The 19,113-nt window shown below is 45.8% G+C and overlaps 1 protein-coding gene across 6 annotated transcripts in view; it reads right to left on the bottom strand.

Moving 5' to 3' along the window:
* Nucleotides 1-19,113, bottom strand: part of GULP1 (GULP PTB domain containing engulfment adaptor 1) — a 611,398-nt gene that overhangs the window by 96,094 nt on the left and 496,191 nt on the right. For all 6 annotated transcript variants that reach the window (XM_029605977.1, XM_029605980.1, XM_029605975.1 and 3 more), the window contains one exon: nucleotides 7,210-7,302. In XM_029605977.1, coding sequence (XP_029461837.1) covers nucleotides 7,210-7,302 — 93 coding nt within the window. The remainder of the gene's footprint in view (nucleotides 1-7,209; nucleotides 7,303-19,113) is intronic.

The following is a 19,113-nucleotide window of genomic DNA, read 5'->3' as shown; positions in this document are numbered from 1 at the left end:
GAGCGCATTTTAAAAACAGCACAGACATGTGCGTATCGGGAGATATGTGCAGAAGTGCTGGGCAACGAAAAGGGGCGGGGCGAAGACCAGACAGGACAGTGCCATTAGACGCTGTCCTGGGGGAAAAAGGAGGCAGAGTAGGAAGGGGTATAGGGATGTTCCCTCCCAGTCCGCTCCTTAATTGGAGCGGATTGGGAGGGAACTGGCAATGGGCCAATCGCATCACGCGCATATTTTTCAAACCCCCCCCCCCCCACACACACACACAAGCAATTGGTCACCTGTCCGCACATGCGTGTGCAGATATTAAAATCCGGTGCGCATGGGAATCATATTTTATAATGTGCGCATGTTATAAAATAGCCGTATCCTGGGTTTTAAAATCTGCTCCATATTGCATTTACAGCAACAGTTTACGCACAGAGAAAGCAGAAAAAAAGGTAGAAATAGCCACTTATGCTTTGTACCCATAGCTATTTTCAAAACAAAAGTACAAGCATAATTTCACTGGGAACTGGTGCAAAACCTATGGGTAAAGAATGTATTGGCTTTTGTTCTGATGCAAAGTTTGAAACTTGCCCTATAATATATGCTTTGCTATGCATATTAATTTATGGATGTAACTTAATAGGAAAAAAGATATTTCTTACTTTGTCTTTTTATATCAACAGAAATATTAGAACACATAAAAGCTGCAATTCCAAAGATTAATTAATTTAGTAAAGGCTACTTTCAAGTTTAACCAGAAGATATCCACAGTGTTATTTTGTTTATAGAGGATAAATTACTTCAGTTTAAAGGCAACCATATAGTAATTGGTAATTATGGGTTAACTTCCATACTATGTTTATTTATTTATTTTACATATTTATTATCTGCCTATAGCAGACAAACTGTGCTAGATGAAATAAGTGCAAACAAAATAAAACTACAAATCAAGTTAAAAAGCAAAATGTTGCTTACCTGTAACAGGAGTTTTCACAGGACAGCAGGATGTTAGTCCTCACATATGGGTGACATCATCAGGATGGAGCCCAATCACGGAAAACTTCTGTCAAAGTTTCCAGATCTTTGACTGGCTCCTACTGGGCATGCCCAGCATGGCACTAACCCTGCAGCCAGCTGGGGTCCCCCTTCAGTCTTATTTGAAAGCTAAAGGCAGTGCCGAAAAATAAAATAACAAAACGTTACGAACCCAACACCACAGAGCGGCGGGCGAATTTCACGAGGACAAACTTCCTGCTGTCCTGTGAGAATACCTGTTACAGGTAAGCAACATTTTGCTTTCTCACTAGACAAGCAGGATGGTAGTCCTAACATATGGGTGAGTACAGAGCTGAGGATGTCCGAACATGCACCAAATGTACCCAAAGGGGTGCAAGAGGCACAACAACGGGCGGAATTTGGTAGAGGGCATCCTGAATCCCACCGGGCAGGCGGAAAGGTGTTGGTACGTCACGTTGTAAACAGGTTACGAAGGACAGACTGGCCGAAGATGGAATCTTGTCTTCCGGCTTTGTCCAAGCAATAGTGGACTGCAAAGGTGTGGAGAGAACTCCAGGTAGCAGCCCTGCAAGTATCAGGAAGCAGCACTGAGCGAAGGTGTGCTACTGAAGTTGCCACGGCCATCACAGAGTGTGCTTTAACACTGTCTTGAAGTGGAATGCCCGCTTGCTGATAGCAAAAGGATATGCAGTTTGCCAACCAGCAGGAGAGAGTCTGCTTACCCACAGGCTTCCCTAATTTTTTAGAGTGGAAAGAGATGAACAATTGAGTGCTTTCCCTGTCGGCAGCTGTACAGTCTAGGTAAAATGCTAGAACCCGTTTACAGTCAAGTGTATGCAGAGCATGTTCTCCTGGGTTGGCATGGGGCCTGGGAAAAAAAGGTAAGTAGTATGATGGAGTGATTAAGATGAAAATCCGAAACTACCTTAGGTAAGAATTTAGGGTTAATATGGAGTACCGCCTGGTCCTGCAGAAGTTTAGTGTAAGGCGGATAGGTAACTAGAGCCTGCAATACACTAACTCTGCGAGCTGAAGTAATTGCCAAAAGGAAAATCACTTTCCATGTGAGATATCGAAGTTCACAACAGTGAAGAGGCTAGAATGGTGGTTTCATGAGCCGACCCAGAACCAGATTAAGGTCCCAAGAAGGGGCCGGAGGACGTAGTGGAGGCTTGATATGGAGCAAGCCCTTCAAAAAGCATGTTACAAGGGGTTGTACTAATATAGGGACATCCCCGACACCTTTCTGGAAGGCGGCTACCGCACTGACATGCATTCTGATGGAAGACGTTTTTAGACCTGACTCTGATAAATGCCAGAGATAGTCTAAAAACTTTGTAACTGGACAGGTAAAGGGGTCAAGGGACTGGGAAGAGCACCATGACTTAAACCTGTTCCATTTGTAAGAGTAAGCTTTTCTCGTGGAAGGCTTCCGTGAAGCAATCAAGACACGGGAAACTGATTCAGAAAGGTTAAGTGGTCGAAGGATTAACCTTTCAACATCCATGCCGTCAGGGACAAGGCCTGAAGATTGGGATGGCGTAGGCTCCCATCTTTCTGAGTGATCAGAAGCGGGTCCTTTCCCAAGGGAATGTGCCTGCGGATGGAGAGATCCTGAAGTATTGGAAACCACACTTGGTGTGGCCAGTGAGGTGCTATCAGGATCATGGTTCCCTTGTCCTGACGTAACTTCACGAGAGTATTCGAGAGAAGAGGAAGTGGAGGGAATACGTAGAGCAGATCAGTTGCCCATGAGAGGGAGAATGCGTCTCTGGGTTGAGAGTGTTTGCTGCGAATGAGAGAGCAGTACTTCTCCATGTTACAGTTTTGTGGGAAAGCAAAGAGGTCTATCCGAGGATATCACCATTGTTGGAAGATGGAGTTCGCAACAGAGGGGTTGAGAGGCCACTCGTGCGGTTGAAAGACGCGACTCAGCTTGTCTGCGAGCACATTGTCCACTCCCGGCAAGTAGATGGCCCTGAGGTACATCGAATGGGAGAGAGCTTCCGCCCAAATCTGCGTAGCTTCCTGACAGAAGGAAGGAACCTGTGCCTCCCTGCTTTTTAATGTACCACATGGCCACCTGGTTGTCCATCTGAATCAGGATGACTTGATTTGAGAGGCGATCCTGAAAAGCCTGAGAGCATATCTGATTGCTCGAAGTTCCAGGAAATTTATTTGGTGTTTGGCTTCCTCTGGAGACCAAGGGCCTTGTGTTTGCAGATCGGCTATGTGGGCTCCCCACCCGAGGTTGGAAGCTTCGGTGGTGAGAATGATTTGAGGATTTGGAACCTGGAAGGGCAATCCCTGGAGGAGATTGGTCTGATTTTTCCACCAGGCGAGAGGCAGACTGAGTGAGTCGGTGACATGTACAATGGCCGACAGAGGCTGAATAGCTTGAGTCCATTGAGACCTCAGAGTCCAGTGCATGAGTCTCATGGCCAAGCGGGCCATAGGTGTGACATGGACTGAGGACGCCATGTGTCCCAGGAGGACGAGAAATTGGCATGAGTCAGAGTGCTGAGACTGCAGCTGGTGAGCAAGAGATACAAGAGTCAGTGCTAGTTGTCGAGGCAGGAAAGCCTTTGCCTGTAAGGTGTCCAAGTCTGCCCCAATGAACGACAAGGTTTGAGATGGGACTAAGTAAGATTTGTCGTAATTGACGAGAAATCCTAACGAAATTAGAGTGTGTAAGGTTAGATTGACGGACAACAGAGTAGCTTGCTGAGTGGGAGTCCTGATTAACCAGTCGTCCAGATAGGGGTAGACGTGAACACCTTGTGTCCTGAGGAAAGCTGCAATGACCACGAGGCATTTTGTAAAGACTCGTGGTGCAGACGCCAGGCCGAATGGAAGCACTCAGTATTGATAGTGCTTGGGGCCTACTAGGAACCTCAGGTACTTGCGATGAGCTGGACTTATTGCAATATGGGTGTATGCATCCTGGAGGTCCAGTGAACAGAGCCAGTCTCCTCTTTGTAGAAGAGGTAGAAGTGATCCCAAGGTGACCATCTTGAACTTTTCTCGCTGAAGGTACTTGTTGAGGGCCCGTAGGTCCAGAATAGGACGGAAGCCTCCTGATTTTTTGGGGATTAGGAAGTACCGGGAATAGAACCCTAGGCCTTGCTGAGAGTATGGAAAGGGTTCTATTGTTGACTGGAGAAGAAGGGATACCTCTTGATCCAGAAGAATGGAGTGTTCAGATGTTCTCCACGTCTGTAGAGGTGGGGAGTCCGGCGGCAGGGCAAGAAAGTTCAGATGGTAACCCTGAGCAATGATAGCCAATACCCATTGGTCGGATGTGATTGAATGCCACATGTTGTGGAAGTGGCACAATCAACCTCAAACGGTATGTGCGACAGAGGAATCTGGCTGCTGCTCTCTAGGTGAAAGTAAAAAACCTGAAGCAGGTCCTGGCTGAGGAGCTGCTTGTGGTTTTTGTTTACGGGCTTGACGAGACTGTGGTTTTTGATAAGGTCTCGTGGCACAGGATCTGGTTGGTGGCGGGTAAGACTTCTTCGGGCGGAAGAAAGACTTCTTAGAGTCCTTTCTAAAGGGCTGTTTTGAGGAGAAGTCAGAAGGCATCAAAGAGAGCTGTCTTAGGGTCTCATGATGATCCTTTAATTCTGCCACTGTCCGTTGAATCTGTTCACCAAACAGATTATCTCTGACACAAGGCAGGTCAGATAACCGGTCTTGTACTTCTGGGCGTAGGTCAGAAGACTTGAGCCAGGCTCACCGTGTCGCCGAAATAGCAGCTGCAGACTCTCTGGTAGAGGTGTCAAAAATGTCATAAGATGTTCTAATCTCATGCTTGCCTGCCTCAAAACACTTGTTTACTACGGTTTGTAATTGTTCTTGAAATTGCTGAGGCAGGGAGCCTGAGAAGTCCTGTATCTGCTTGAAAATGACCCTGTTATATTGGGTCATATAAAGCTGATAGGCAGCAATTCGAGAGACGAGCATGGCTCCTTGGAATACTTGGCAACCAATGTTATCTAGAACTTCTGTTCCTTTCCAGGAGGAACAGAAGAGTGAGGCTTTGACCTTTTTGCCCTCTTTTGTGCAGACTCTACCACAACTGAGTGGTGATCAAGCTGTGATTTTTGAAAACCTGGGGCTGACTGTACCAAATAGGTAGTGTCAGCTTTCCTGTGTACTGGAGCAATTGATTCAGGATGTTTGCAGTTCTTCTTGAGGAGATCAAGATGGACCTGATGAATGGGAATAGAGGTGATTACCTTAGGGGCATCCAGGAATTGGAGCAACTCCATCATCTGGTGCCTATCATCCTGTTCAGTCTGTAATTGAAAGAGAACCAATTCAGACATTTCCTTCACAAAATTTACAAAGGAAAGGTCCTCTGGGGGAGAATGCTTTCTACTCTCAGTAGGTGAAGGTGGTGAAGGTAAATCATTGGTGTCTGTTGAGGTTTCATCACCCCAGGTATCATAAGGATCCGCACCCGTCCCTCTAGGAACTATAGGGGGACAGGGTGGTTGGATACCTGAAGGACCCGGTCTAGGCTCCGAAGGAATCGGAGGAATTATCGGCGGCACCGATGATGGCATCGAAGGCACCGGTGCAGGCATTGATGGATGACTCGGTGGCGCCGACGGACGTATCAGCACCGATGGGTCGGTGGTGAGGGACGTATTGGCATAGATGGCTGAGGCAGAACTCCTGATGGAGGGATGCGAAACGGTGTTTCTCCTCCCGATGATGCTGTCAGTGGGGAGGGCATCGGAACCATCGGAGACCCGGGATCCATCAGTGGAAAAGCGGCCATAAGCACTTCCATCCTAGATAACAGCAGTGCCAGCGCTGCCGGAATTGAGTCGACGATCGGTTCCAGAGGCGGTGCCGGTGGAACCTGAAGACGTTGCATCGCCTTGTTGATGGCCTCCTGAACCATCCGGTCCAGTTCTTCTCGGAGACCTGGAGCAAGCAGCCCCGGCTCCAGAACAGAAGAAGGAGACAGAGGCATAGCCAGAGGGACCACCGTTAAAGGCGGAGTCGCGGCTCCCGATCCCCGATCGGGTGAGGGTTGCCTTGGTGACCCAGTCGCAGGAATGGTCGGTGCCTTTCCTGGACGGGGTTTCTTCGACAGCGGCTCGGACGATGGCGAGGTCGATGATTTCGATTCCTCGATGGTCCGAGTCTTATGGTGTCGATGGTGATGTTTCTCCCTGCGATCCCCTCGATCCTGAGGGGGAGTAGAGGGTGTCAATGGCCGAGAAGTCGTCGATGCCGGTCGGTCACCGGTCGGTGGTCGATGTTGACGCGAAGTTGACTGTGCCGGTTCAGACGACATCGATGCAATGGACGGAGTCAGGGTTTGAGCATGGAAGAGAAGTTCCATCTTCTCCATTCTGGCCTGGCGACCCTTCGGTGTCATTAGGGCACATTTGGTGCAGGTCAAGACATCGTGCTCGCGTCCTAGACACATTACACAGACTTTATGGGGATCTGTGATAGACATGGTGCGGGTACAGTCCGGGCATTGACGAAACCCCAACGCTGTGGCCATGGAAAAAAATCGAGCCGCGGTACGGTCGAGGCCAGTAGGACGCAAGGGCCAAACTTGACGGTAATCGACGGGAAACGGGTAAAAACTTAGCGAAGTACCGCGGACTGAGAAAAGTTAGAGGGACCCCTGTGGGGCAATTTAACTTTTAGTAATTCCGTGAGGAAAATTCCTGTCAGGAATCTCTTCAGAGCTCCTTTACTGCGAGGCTACTGCTACGTGGAAAAAAGAACACGGAAGGGGAACCCCTGCTGGCTGCAGGGTTAGTGCCATGCTGGGCATACCCAATAGGGGCCAGTCAAAGTTCTGGAAACTTTGAAAGAAGTTTTCCGTGATTGGGCTCCATCCTGATGATGTCACCCATATGTGAGGACCACCATCCTGCTTGACCTGTGAGAATACAATATACATAAAACAAAATTAAAATGGCTAACATTAAATAGCATAATATTTTAATTGCTGAAACCGAATGACTCATGGAAAAGAAAAGCTTTAAGAAGCCTTCAACAGATAATAATACAAGGTATGAGAAAGTATACGAAAGGGTATTATATTTCAACAGTGCTCTTCCGCTTTAACAAAGGACTATGTGATTATTGTTTCTTGAAAACTATCACCACCAACCATATTAAAGAATATTGATTCTTTCAGAAAGAAAGTTCGTTTTCCATACTTACTGGAGATGTGGTTATATCACTTATTCTTAACCGATACTCCAAATCTTGTACCTTATTTTTCAATTCTATATTTTCAGTTTCTAGTTCCTGAATCTGTGAAATGCAAAGTTTTTCAAATTTTCAGAAATCCTTCTTTTGAAAAATGCTATGGTTAGTGTCATGGATTCTGTCATTAAATTGTAACACTCTTTTGGGTCTATCACTAAAGTGTGTTAAGGCTAAAGCAAGCATTAGCAAACATTAAACGTGTTAACATTTGATACTGTGCTATACTGTGCATTAATACTTGCACTATTACTATGCTGATGTGCGTCAACAGTAACTTGGAGTTAATGTGAAAAAATATTAAGAACATAAGACTTGCCATTTTGGGTCAGACCAAAGGTCCTTCAAGCCCAACATCCTGTCTCCAACAATGGCCAATCCAGGTCACAAGTATCTGCCAGGATCCCAAGGGGTAAATAAATTCCTTGCTGCTTATCCCAGCGATAAGGAAAGGATTTCCCCCAGTCCACCTTAACTGTTTATGGACTTTTCCTCCAGAAACTTATCCAAACCTTTTTCAATTGCAACTACACTAATAGCTTCCATCAAATCCTCTGGCAACGAATTCCAATGTTTAACTGTGCATTAAGTAAAAATATATTTTCTTTTATTAGTTTTAAATGAATCACCTAGTAACTTCATTATGTGTCCCCCTAGTCTTTGTAGCTTTGAAAGAGTAAACAACCAATTAATGTTTATTCGTTCCAATCCACTCATCATTTTATAGACCTCTATCAATTCTTTCCTCAGCCATCTCGTCTCTAAGCTGAAGAGTCCTAACCTCTTTAGCCTTTCCTCATAGGGAAATCATTCCATCCCCATCATCATTTTGGTTGCTCTGCTTTATAACTTTTCTAAATCTGCTATATCTATTTTGAGATGTGGTGTCCAGAACTGCACACAATATTGAAGATGAGATTGCACCATGAAGCGATACAGAAGCATTATGATATTCACTATTTTATTCTCCATTCCCTTATTAATTCCTAGCGTTCGTTTTGCTTTCTTGGCTGCTGCTGCGCACTGAGCAGAAAAATTTAACGTATTATCAACGATGACGTCTAGATCCTTTTCCTGAATGGTGACTCCTAATGTGGAACCTTGCGTTGTGTAGCTATAATTTGAGATACTAACTACATCACTAATTGCATCACTTTGCACTTGTTCACATTAAATTAGCTATTTGCGTGCCCAGTTTCCCAGTTTTGTAAGGTCCTATTGAAATTTCTCACAATTCTCTTGTGATTTAATAAGTTAGAATAATTTTGTGTCATTGACAAATTTGATCACCTCACACATTGTCCTCATTTCCAGGTCACCTATAAATATATTAAAAAGCAGTGGTCCTAGAACAGATCCCTGGGGCATTCCACTATTCAATTTTCTCCATTGGGAATTTACCATTTGGCTCTACTCTGTTTTCTATTTTTTTCCCAGTTTGCAATGCAGAATAGGACACTATGCCCTATCTCTTGAATTTTTTATTTCCTAAGTAGTCTCTCATGAGGGACTTTGTCAAATGCTTTCTGGAAATCCAGATACACTAGAGTCTGTCTCACATTATCCATATGTTTATTTACACCCTCAAAAAAATGTAGCAGATTGGTGAGGCAAGACTTCCCTTGGCTAAATCCATTGGATTTGTCCCATTAAATTATGCCTATCTACATGTTCAGAAATTTTGTTCTTTAAGATAGTTTCTACCATTTTGCCTGGCACAGATGTCAGGCTCACTAGTGTGTAGCTTCCTGAATCACCCCTTAAGCCCTTTATAAAACTGGTATTACATTGGCAACCCTTCAGTCTTCAAGTACCACAGACAATCATAATTTACAAATTAAAAATAGCAGATCTGCAATTTCATGTTTCAGCTCTTTCAGCCCTCTGGAATGGTATTTGGAAAGGGGCAGGGCTGGGGACTTTGTAATTTTTCACATTATTTTTCTACTTTGGCCACCTCATGAGGTGGTGGTGGGGTTGGTTAGAGGGTTTCAACAGACCTTGAGAGTTTTTGAATCTATGGGGTGGTGGGCATATATTTTTCCCCATGGTATTTTACTGCTGGGAAAAATGGTGTAGGAATCTCAAAAATTGATTAGTGCTGAGCACCTAAATTTAAGAGCTTATTTTTATTAGACACCTACAGTAAATTTAAGTGCTTATAAAGCTGGCAGTTATAGGGGGTGAAGTTAGAGCAAGGAATACAAATGCCTTGCACACATTTTCAGTACCAGGCACCAAACTTATGTGCCTAAATCTATAGAAACATAGAAATGATGGCATAAAAGGAACAAATGGTCCATCCAATCTGCCCAGCAAGCTTTTGGTAGTATCTGCTGTGCCATGTAGGTTACCCCAAGCTTATCAGTTTCCAAGACTGTAAAAGTCAGGGCCCTCGTTGGTTGGGGTTTGAATCCAATTCCCGTTACACTTTGCTGTTGAAGCAGAGAGCAACGTTGGCATTGCATCAACGTATCAAGCTTACTGGTTAAGGGTAGTAACTGTTGCATCAGCAAGTTACCCCCATAATGGTTTCCCCAACCATAAAAGTTGGGGCCCTCTTTGGTTGCTGCCTGAATTCAATTCCCCTTTTCCCCCTGCTGTTGAAGCAGAGAGCCATGATGGAGTTGCAGCAAGACTATGAAGGTTTATTGGTTAAAGGTAGTAACTGCTGCATCAACAAGTTACTCCCATGCATTCTTTTCTTCATTTTCATCTTCTAGCCTTTAGGGATCCACAGTGTTTATCTCATGCCCCTTTGAATTCTTTCACTGTTTTCATCTTCACCACCTTCTCCAGAAAGGCATTCCAGACGTCCATCACCTTCTCTGTGAAGAAATATTTCCTGACGACAGTTCAGAGCAGTCATCCTCCCGGGAGTTTCTTTTCGTGACCCCTAGTTCCACTGATTTCTTTCTAACGGAAAAGGTTTAGCAAATATGCATCATTAAAACCTTGCAGGTATCTGTAGGTCTGTATTATATCTCTCCTACACCTCATCTCTTCTAGGGTATACATATTAAGATATTTCAGCCTCTCCCACACTATTTTGGACACTTTTGCTGTACCCCCTCCATCCTAACTTTGTCCCTTTTGAGATGTGGACTCCAGAATTGAACACAGTATTCCAAGTGAGGTCTCACGAAGGACCTGTACAGGGGCATTATCACCTCTTTTTTCTTGCCGTTATTCCTCTCTCTATGTAGCCCAGCATACTTCTGGCTTTAGCTATCACTTTGTCACATTGCTTCACATCTTCAGATCTCCAAACATGGGCCTTGATTTATCAAAATGCGATAAGTATCGCATGCGATAGCAAAAGGGGTGTGGTTTATGCTAATAGACAGTTTATCGCAATTTGCGCTAACTTAGCTCTTCGCATAGGTAATTAGTGCAAATTGTGATAAACTGTCTATTAGCATAAACCACACTAATTACCTATGCGAAGAGCTAAGTTCGCGCAAATTGTGATAATGTTTTCAGACTTTGCGATAAGTGCCAAACCTGTTGTATTTCCTGCATATAACCACTGGGGGGGGGGGGGTGGCGGGAACAGAGAGAGAGAGAGAGAGAGAGAGAGAGAGAGAGCCACTAGCCATAATGTCCTCTCCCTAGATAGGTATTTATATTTGTATAGGAGGCCCACCTAGTAACTCAAGGTGAGGTTTAGGTATTAGTGTAGGAGGTTAGGGGCCACTGATATTCAAAGTGAGACATACGAACAGAACAGTGGTCTCTTGTGAAGATTTGATGACCTTTTGGAGTGAGGAAACTCACTCCAAGATGATATTTGTGCAAGGTTCTCTCAACCTAGCTTGATGGACACACTACCTGGGTAACATCAAGCTAGGTAGAGAAAACATTGCACAAATCTCATCTTTGGGTGAGTTTCCTCTCTGTAGGTCATCAATTCTTCACAAGAGACCACTGTTCTGTTCGTACGTCTCACGTTGAATGCCAAAGTGGCCCCTAACCCCCTACACTAATACCTAAACCTCACCTCGAGTAACTAGGTGGGCCACCCATAGGGATACAAATACCTATCTAGGGAGAGGACATTATGGCTAGGCTCGCTTTCTCTCTCTCTCTCTTCCCTGACCCCCCCACCCCCCACCCATGGCTAGTCTGGTGCTCCGGGAGCTTCAAACCTACTAAAACAGGACTTTCAGGAGACATCGTGAAATGCGCTAACACCTTACCACCCCGTAATGAAAGCTATTGCACGGCTTAACGCTACTGAAAAAGGTGTAGTTAAAATCGGCATTAAGTCTGTGCGATAGCACTTCGCAGACTGGCAAACCCAGCCCACTCCCGCCCCTAACTCCTCCTCTTTTTTGGATTTGCATCGCACCATACGATATGGTGCTATCGCATGCGATAATGGGGCTTTTCGCATGCGATAAGCCCTTAACGCATGCGAAAATGCCTGAGCGCATTTTGATAAATGACCCCCATGGTTATCCCAAGATCCCTGTCTTGGTTCGTGCACATCAATTTTTCACTCCCCATCACATACAGCTCATATGGATTACCGTACCCCAGATGGATGATTCTGCACTTCTTGGCATTGAATCCCAGTTGCTAAATCTTCGACCGCTTTTACAATTTTCTTAAATCCCTTTTCATTCTCTCTACTCCTTCAGGCATGTCCACTCTATTACAGATCTTAGTATCATCCACAAATAAATTTTACCTTCTATCCCTTCCACAATGTTGCTCACAAAGATATTGATCAGAACCGGTTCCAAAAGTGAACCATGAGGCACTCTAACACTGTTTTCTCTTCAGAGTATGTTCCATTTACCATTACACTCTGTCTCCTATTAGTCAACCAGTTTGTAATCCTGCCACCACCTTGGCACTTTCTTCCAAGCTTCTCATTTTATTCACATAACTCTAGACAAATGAACTGTAGTCCTAAATCTGGGTGACAATGTAAGAAGATTTAGGTTCCTAAAATTTAGGGACCTAAGTGAATCACTGAAGAATTTTTGAAAATTGACCCCTTAAAAAGTTGAGTGTTAAATCCTCAAATAAAACCCACACTGAGATTGGTCATTATATGGATTAATGGCCAATTTTAACAAAGTATAGTAATTATCTCAGTAGACTGCATATTCGATGTTGGCACTGCTGTGGCCCCATTGTTCCTCTATCAAAACTCTTTTGAAATTTTATTGTACATGACTTGTTGTCTACACCAACGAATGTCTTCAGTGTTGTGCTTATAAAATTTTTTAGTATATTTGTTTATATTAAAGATGTTATTTTATATACTGTAGAGCTAAATTATATTTTTTATTGATGATTCTAAGTTACCTAATTCAAAGCAACAGTTACCTCATAAAAGATGTTTAAGAAACATACTAGAATAGCAGTCAAAAGGCTGTTTTGTCACAGTTAACAGTATTTTTTGGAAGAAAACCTATTACAAAATTCACATTGGAATGAGTGTAAGGGGCATTCCACAGAGACACTGTCTCATTGGCTGAGTCCTTGCTGCATGTGATTGACAGTAATGGTGCTATTATATTAGTGTTACTGGACAATTCTGCAGCTTTTGATTCTGTTTGCCATGGCATTTTGTTGACGATATGCATCACCTCAGAACTGACATACTTGTACTGTGTGTTGGTTGAAATCTTTTTTTTATGAATTGCGAACAGGTTAAAACAACAGGTCAACAATCTACCTGGAAGTCAGTTCTCTCATTCTAATATTATATACATGTATCCTCTTTGTGCCCTTATCTCTTCATATGGAGTACAATTCAGGCTTTATAACAATGATCTAACTATTTTTATCAGCCTCAGATAGTCCTTTACTTGCATTTGATAATTTGTGGTTCTTCCTTCAAGCTATGAATGTGTGGCTTAATCAGAATATGTTAGGGTTAAATGCTGTCAAGTCTGAGGTTATTTGGATTAGACAGAATGAGTCCCCTGATGATCTGCCTGGCTTGTCAATAAATAACCATTTAATAAGATTTTCTGCTGATGTTTGTGATCTAGGTTCACCCCTGATCCTAAATTATCTTTAAATCCACAGATAAAACATGTTGTGAAATCAACTTTTTATAAGCTTCATTATTAAGATGTGAAATATATTCTTTCAAAGGAAGATTTTCATATCTTGGTTCATGCTTTTGTACCTGTTTAGTTAGTTTAGCAGAGTTGCTTACCTGTAACAGGTGTTCTCACAGGACAGCAGGATGTTAGTCGTCACATATGGGTGACATCAGGATGGAGGCCCAATCACGGAACACTTTTGTCAAAGTTTCCAGAACTTTGACTGGCACCTACTGGGCATGCCCAGCATGGCACTAACCCTGCATCCAGCAGGGGTCCCCCTTCAGTCTTGTTTATAGCAAGAAGTACTTGTGAAAAATAAAATAACAAATCGCAAGCAAACACAACTCCACGGGGTGGCGGGCGGGTTTCGTGAGGATTAACATCCTGCTGTCCTGTGAGAACACCTGTTACAGGTAAACAACTCTGCTTTCTCACAGGACAAGCAGGATGGTAGTCCTCACATATGGGTGAGTAGCGAGCTGAGAAAGTGCACCAAATGCACCCAAAGACGTGCAACAGGCACAACAGGGGTGGATTTGGGTAGGAGGGCATCCTGAAAACCTTAAACGGGTCTGGTAGGATGTTGGGTAGTTAAGCTGAGAATACGTTTCGTAGTTTAGACTGGCCAAAAATGGAATCTTGCCGACCAGCCTTATCCAAGCAATAATGGGCTGTGAAGGTATGGAGAGAGCTCCAGGTCGCAGCCTTACATATATCAATAAGTGGCACCGAACGAAAGTGTGCCACTGAGGTTGCCATGACCCTAACAGAGTGTGCTTTCATACAGTCTTGTAGCGGAATGCCTGCTTGCTGGTAGCAAAAGGAGATACAGTCCGCCAACCAAGAAGAAAGGGTCTGTTTTCCCACTGGATTTCCCAATTTGATGTTATCGAAAGAAACAAATAATTGAGTGGACTTCCTGTGGGCTGACATGCACTCCAGATAAAAAGCTAGGGCATGTTTGTAGTCCAGGGAATGTAGAGCCTTTTCTCCTGGGTTTGAATGGGGCCTTGGGAAGAAAGTAGGTAAGATGATGGATTGATTAAGATGAAATTCAGACACTACCTTTGGTAAAAACTTAGGGTGTGTACGGAGGACCACCGTCATGTAGAATTTTAGTGTAAGGCGGGTAGGTGACTAATGCCTGTAACTCACTAACTCTGCAAGCGGATGTTATAGCAAGAAGAAAAATTACTTTCCAGGTGAGATAGCGGAGAGGCTCAAATGGAGGTTTCATGAGCCGCCCTAAGACCACGTTAAGGTCCCAAGTGGGGGCCGGAGGGCACAATGGAGGTTTCAGGTGCAGCAAACCTCTCAAGAAGCGTGATACTAAGGGCTGTGTCGAAATAGAGACATCTTCTACTCCGTTGTGGAAAGCGGCTACCCGCACTGACATGCACTCTTATAGAGGAAGTTTTCAGGCCTGATTCTGACAGATGCCAGAGATAGTCCAGAAACTTTGCAGTGGAACAAGTGAAGGGGTCTACTTAGAACGATAAGAGCACCAAGTGGAAGGCTTTCGTGAAGCTACCAGGAATCGGGATACGACTCCGAAAGGTTAAGGGGTTGGAGTATTAACTTTTCAACATCCAGGCCGTCAGGGATAGGGCCTGGAGTTTGGGGTGGCATAGGCACCCGTCGTTCTGAGTTATCAGAAGTGGATTCGCCCCTAGAGGGATGCGCCGGCGAACTGATTGGGAACCAGACTTGGCGTGGCCAGTGAGGGGCTATCAGAATCATTAATCCCTTGTCCCTTTGTAACTTCACGAGAGTCTTCGATATGTGTGGAAGTGGAGGGTACGCGTAGAGGAGACCGCTGGACCACAAGAGGGCAAAAGAGTCCCTCGGCTGTGAGTGGCGGCTGCGAGTGAGGGAGCAGAAGTTCTCTACTTTGCACTTGTGGATGGACGCAAAGAGGTCTATTTGTGGATACCCACAATGTTGGAAGATGGTGTCCGCTACAGAGGGGTTGAGAGACCATTCGTGCGGACGAAAAGTTCATCTCAACTTGTCCGCTAGAACATTGTCCATGCCCGCCAAGTAGGTCGCTCTGAGGTACATTGAGTGGGAAAGAGCCCACGCCCATATCTGTTCAGCTTCCTGACACATAAGGTAGGAGCCCATTCCCCCTTGCTTGTTGATGTACCACATCACCACCTAGTTGTCTGTCTGAATTAGGATGGCCTTGTTTGAGAGGCAATCCTGAAAGATTCTGAGGGCATATCTGATCGCCCGAAGCTCCAGAAAACTTATCTGATGTTTGGCTTCCTCTGGAGACCAGGTTCCCTGAGTCTGGAGGCCGTCGACATGAGCACCACAACCTAGGTTGGAGGCGTCCATTGTGAGGATAATTTGAGGTTTTGGAATTTGAAAGAGAAGGCCTTGAAGATTGGAGAGCCGCATCCACCAGGCCAGCGACATGCGGAGCTGCTTGGTAACGTGGACAATGCAGGACATTGAATGATAAGCCTGAACCCACTGGGACTTCAGAGTCCATTGCATGACTCTCATAGCGAGGCATGCCATGTACAGAGGATTCCATGTGACCCAGTAAAATGAGGAAATGAGCTGTCGTGTAATCTTGATCCTGGAGGCATTGCGCTAGGGACATGAGAGTACGAGGTCGATCCTGAGGGAGGAATGTTTTCGCCTGCACGGTGTCCAGGTCGGCTCCTATGAAGGATAGGGTTTGAGATGGAACTAGGCTGGACTTGGGATAGTTGATCAGAAACCAGAGACAGCAATGTATGGGGAGTTAGACGTAAGGAGGCTAGTGCGTCCTTTTGAGTTGGAGCCCTTATAAGTGCCGGGGGCCAACTAGGAATCGAAAGAATTTGCGGTGAGACGGAGTGATCGAGATGTGTGTGTATGCGTCCTGAAGATCCAGAGAGCAAAGCCAATCACCTCTTTGCAGAAGAGGAAGTAGAGTGCCCAAGGTTACCATCCTGAACTTTTCTTTCTGAAGATACTTGTTTAAGGCACGGAGGTCCAGGATTGGACGAATGCCTCCTGACTTTTTTGGAATGAGGAAACACTGAGAATAGAACCCCTGCTGGGAGAGGGGCACCGGTTATATTGCTTGGGATTTCAGGAGGATTGAAACCTTCTACCCAGAAGAGCGGAGTGGTAGGATGATCCCCCACATCGGCCAAGGTGGGGAGTCTGCTGGTACAGACAGGAAGTTGAGGTAGTAACCTTGAGTCAATACAGCAAGTACCCACTGATCTGAAGTGATCGTGTGCCATAGGTTGGTGAAGTGGCACAACAGACCGCCGAGAGGTACGGACAGTAGAGGAGGATGGCTTATGCTCTCCAGCGAGGAATCAAAATCCAGCAGCTGGACCCGGTGGAGGAGCTGGCTGAGTTTTCTGAGGCCTGGATTGTCTGGCCTGACTCTTCTGGTAAGGTCTGGAGGGGCGACCTCGAGGAGCAGGAGGATAATATCTCTGTGGCTTGAAGGACGGCCGCTTAGTCTCTCTTCGGAATGTCCTTTTAGAGGTGGACGGAAAATCAGAAGGCACAGATGAAAGCTGGCGTACCGTCTCGTGGTGGTCTTTGAGCTGTGCTACAGTCTCCTGGATTTTGTCCCCGAAGAGATTATCTCCAGCATAGGGCAGGTCAGCCAACCGGTCCTGTACCTCTGGTCTTAAGTCAGAGGACTTTAGTCAGGCCCATCTTCGTGCACTAATTCCTGCTGCAGACACCCTAGAAGCAGTGTCAAAAATGTCATAGGCAGCGCGGACCTCATGCTTGCCAGCATCTAGACCCTTCTGAGCCAGGGTATTGAGTTGATCCTGAAGCTGGTCAGGTAAAGACTCAGAAAATTCCTGGATCTTTTTAAATAGGTCTCTGTTTATACTGGGTCATGTATAACTGGTAGGAGGCAATGAGAGAAATAAGCATTGAGCCAAATGCATCCAGGGGCCTCTGTTCTTTCCCCGAAGATATGGAAGAATGAGGCTTAGAACGTTGTGCCTTTTTCTGGGCTGATTCTACAACCACAGAATGGTGATCCAGCTGTGTTTTTTGGAAACCAGGGGCGGTCTGTACCAGGTAGGTGGCATCTGTTTTTCGATTCTCCAGTGCTACAGATCCTGGATGCTCCCAATTCCTCTTCAACAAGTCCAGGAGGACTTCATAAACGGGTATGGACATGATTTCTGTGGGTGCATCTACAAATTGGAGCACTTCCAGCATCTTGTGTCTGGATTCCTCTTCCGTCTGAAGTTGGAATGGTATAGCTTCTCTCCTCAGGGGGAGATGGCTCTGAAGGTAGATCATCAGAATCCTGGGAAGAATCATCGGTCCAAGGATCATAAGGCTGATCACCTGCTCCCATAGGATCTCCAGAGGGAAGTAATGGTGCTATTCCTGAAGGATCAGGTCTAGGCACTGACGGCATCGGAGGAGGCACAGATGGCATTGATGGAGGCACCGATTGAGGACGATGCAGTATCGATGGTATCTGTGACATCAATTGGCGAGTCGGTGGCAAGTTCCCAGACGGTCCGGGCATAGGTTCTGGCCTCGGTGCTTCCTCATCGTCTGATGACAAAGGAATTGGGGTGGAAGGCGTTGGACATACCGGTATCCTCTGTTCCACCGGAAGGGCACTGATCAACGCATCCAGCCTGCGAAGTAGCGGTGCGAGTGCCAAGGGAATCGGGTCAGTGATTGGAGCTGGCATCGGTGCCGGCTAATACTTAGGCTGGAAACCCTGCAGTGACTTTCCGATGGCCTCTTGGATCATCTGATCCAATTCCTCGCGGAAGTCTGGGGTGTGGAACCCCAGCTCCAGAGTAGGAGGCAGCACTGGCGCAGCTGGAGGGTCCATCTGTAAAGTGGAGTTGCGGCTCCCTGCACCAATGAAGATGGGGAACACCTCGGTGACCCAGTCGCAGAGGAGGATGGGGCCTTCTCTGGACGGGATTTCTTTGTCGGTGGCTCTGTCGACGCCAATGCCGAGGGCTTGCCTGGATTAGTGGACTGAGTCTTCTGATGACGTGTCTACGCTTTTCACGCTGTTCTCCTCGGTCCTTCTCCGGAGCCAGAGGAAGAAGTTGATGCCTTTGGAGTAGTTGGTGCTGGGTGGACAGCACCGGGGTCTCGCTGCTGGCGAGAGGTCGATGGCACTGGCTCAGACGATGTCGAAGCGCTTGATGGAGTCGGTGGCTTTGCCTGAAAAAGAAACTCCATCTTCTCTGAGAGGGCCTTACGGCCCTTCGGTGTCATTTGGGCACATTTGGTGCAAGTTAAGACATCATGGATCGACCCCAAACACAACACACAGACCCTATGCGGGTCTGTGATGGACACTGTCTGAGGACAATCGGGGCACTGACGAAAACCCGACGCCATGACTTCGACAAAAATTTAGCCGCGGTACGGTCAATGGCCAGTAGGCCCCGAAGGGAAAACTCAACGGGAATTGACCGCAAATGAGGGTAAAGCCTTACCTTACGAACGCAGACTATGGAATCGATAGGGGGACCCCTATGGGGTAGAATTTTTTGAAAGTTTAGCAATAAGTTCCGTTAGGAAAATTCCTGTCAAGAATCTCGAGGGCTCCTTAACCCGCGTGTCTACTGCTGCACGGAAAAAAAGAGACTGAAGGGGGACCCCTGCTGGATGCAGGGTTAGTGCAATGCTGGGCATGCCCAGTAGGTGCCAGTCAAAGTTCTAGAAACTTTGACAAAAGTGTTCCATGATTGGGCTCCATCCTGTGATGTCACCCATATGTGAGGACTACCATCCTGCTTGTCCTGTGAGAAACAATGCATCTTTTGGA

Source organism: Rhinatrema bivittatum, chromosome 6 (genome assembly GCF_901001135.1).
Source record: "Rhinatrema bivittatum chromosome 6, aRhiBiv1.1, whole genome shotgun sequence".
Lineage (NCBI taxonomy): Eukaryota > Metazoa > Chordata > Amphibia > Gymnophiona > Rhinatrematidae > Rhinatrema > Rhinatrema bivittatum.
Note: the sequence above shows the minus strand (reverse complement) of the source record. Positions and strands in the feature narration are given on the sequence as shown.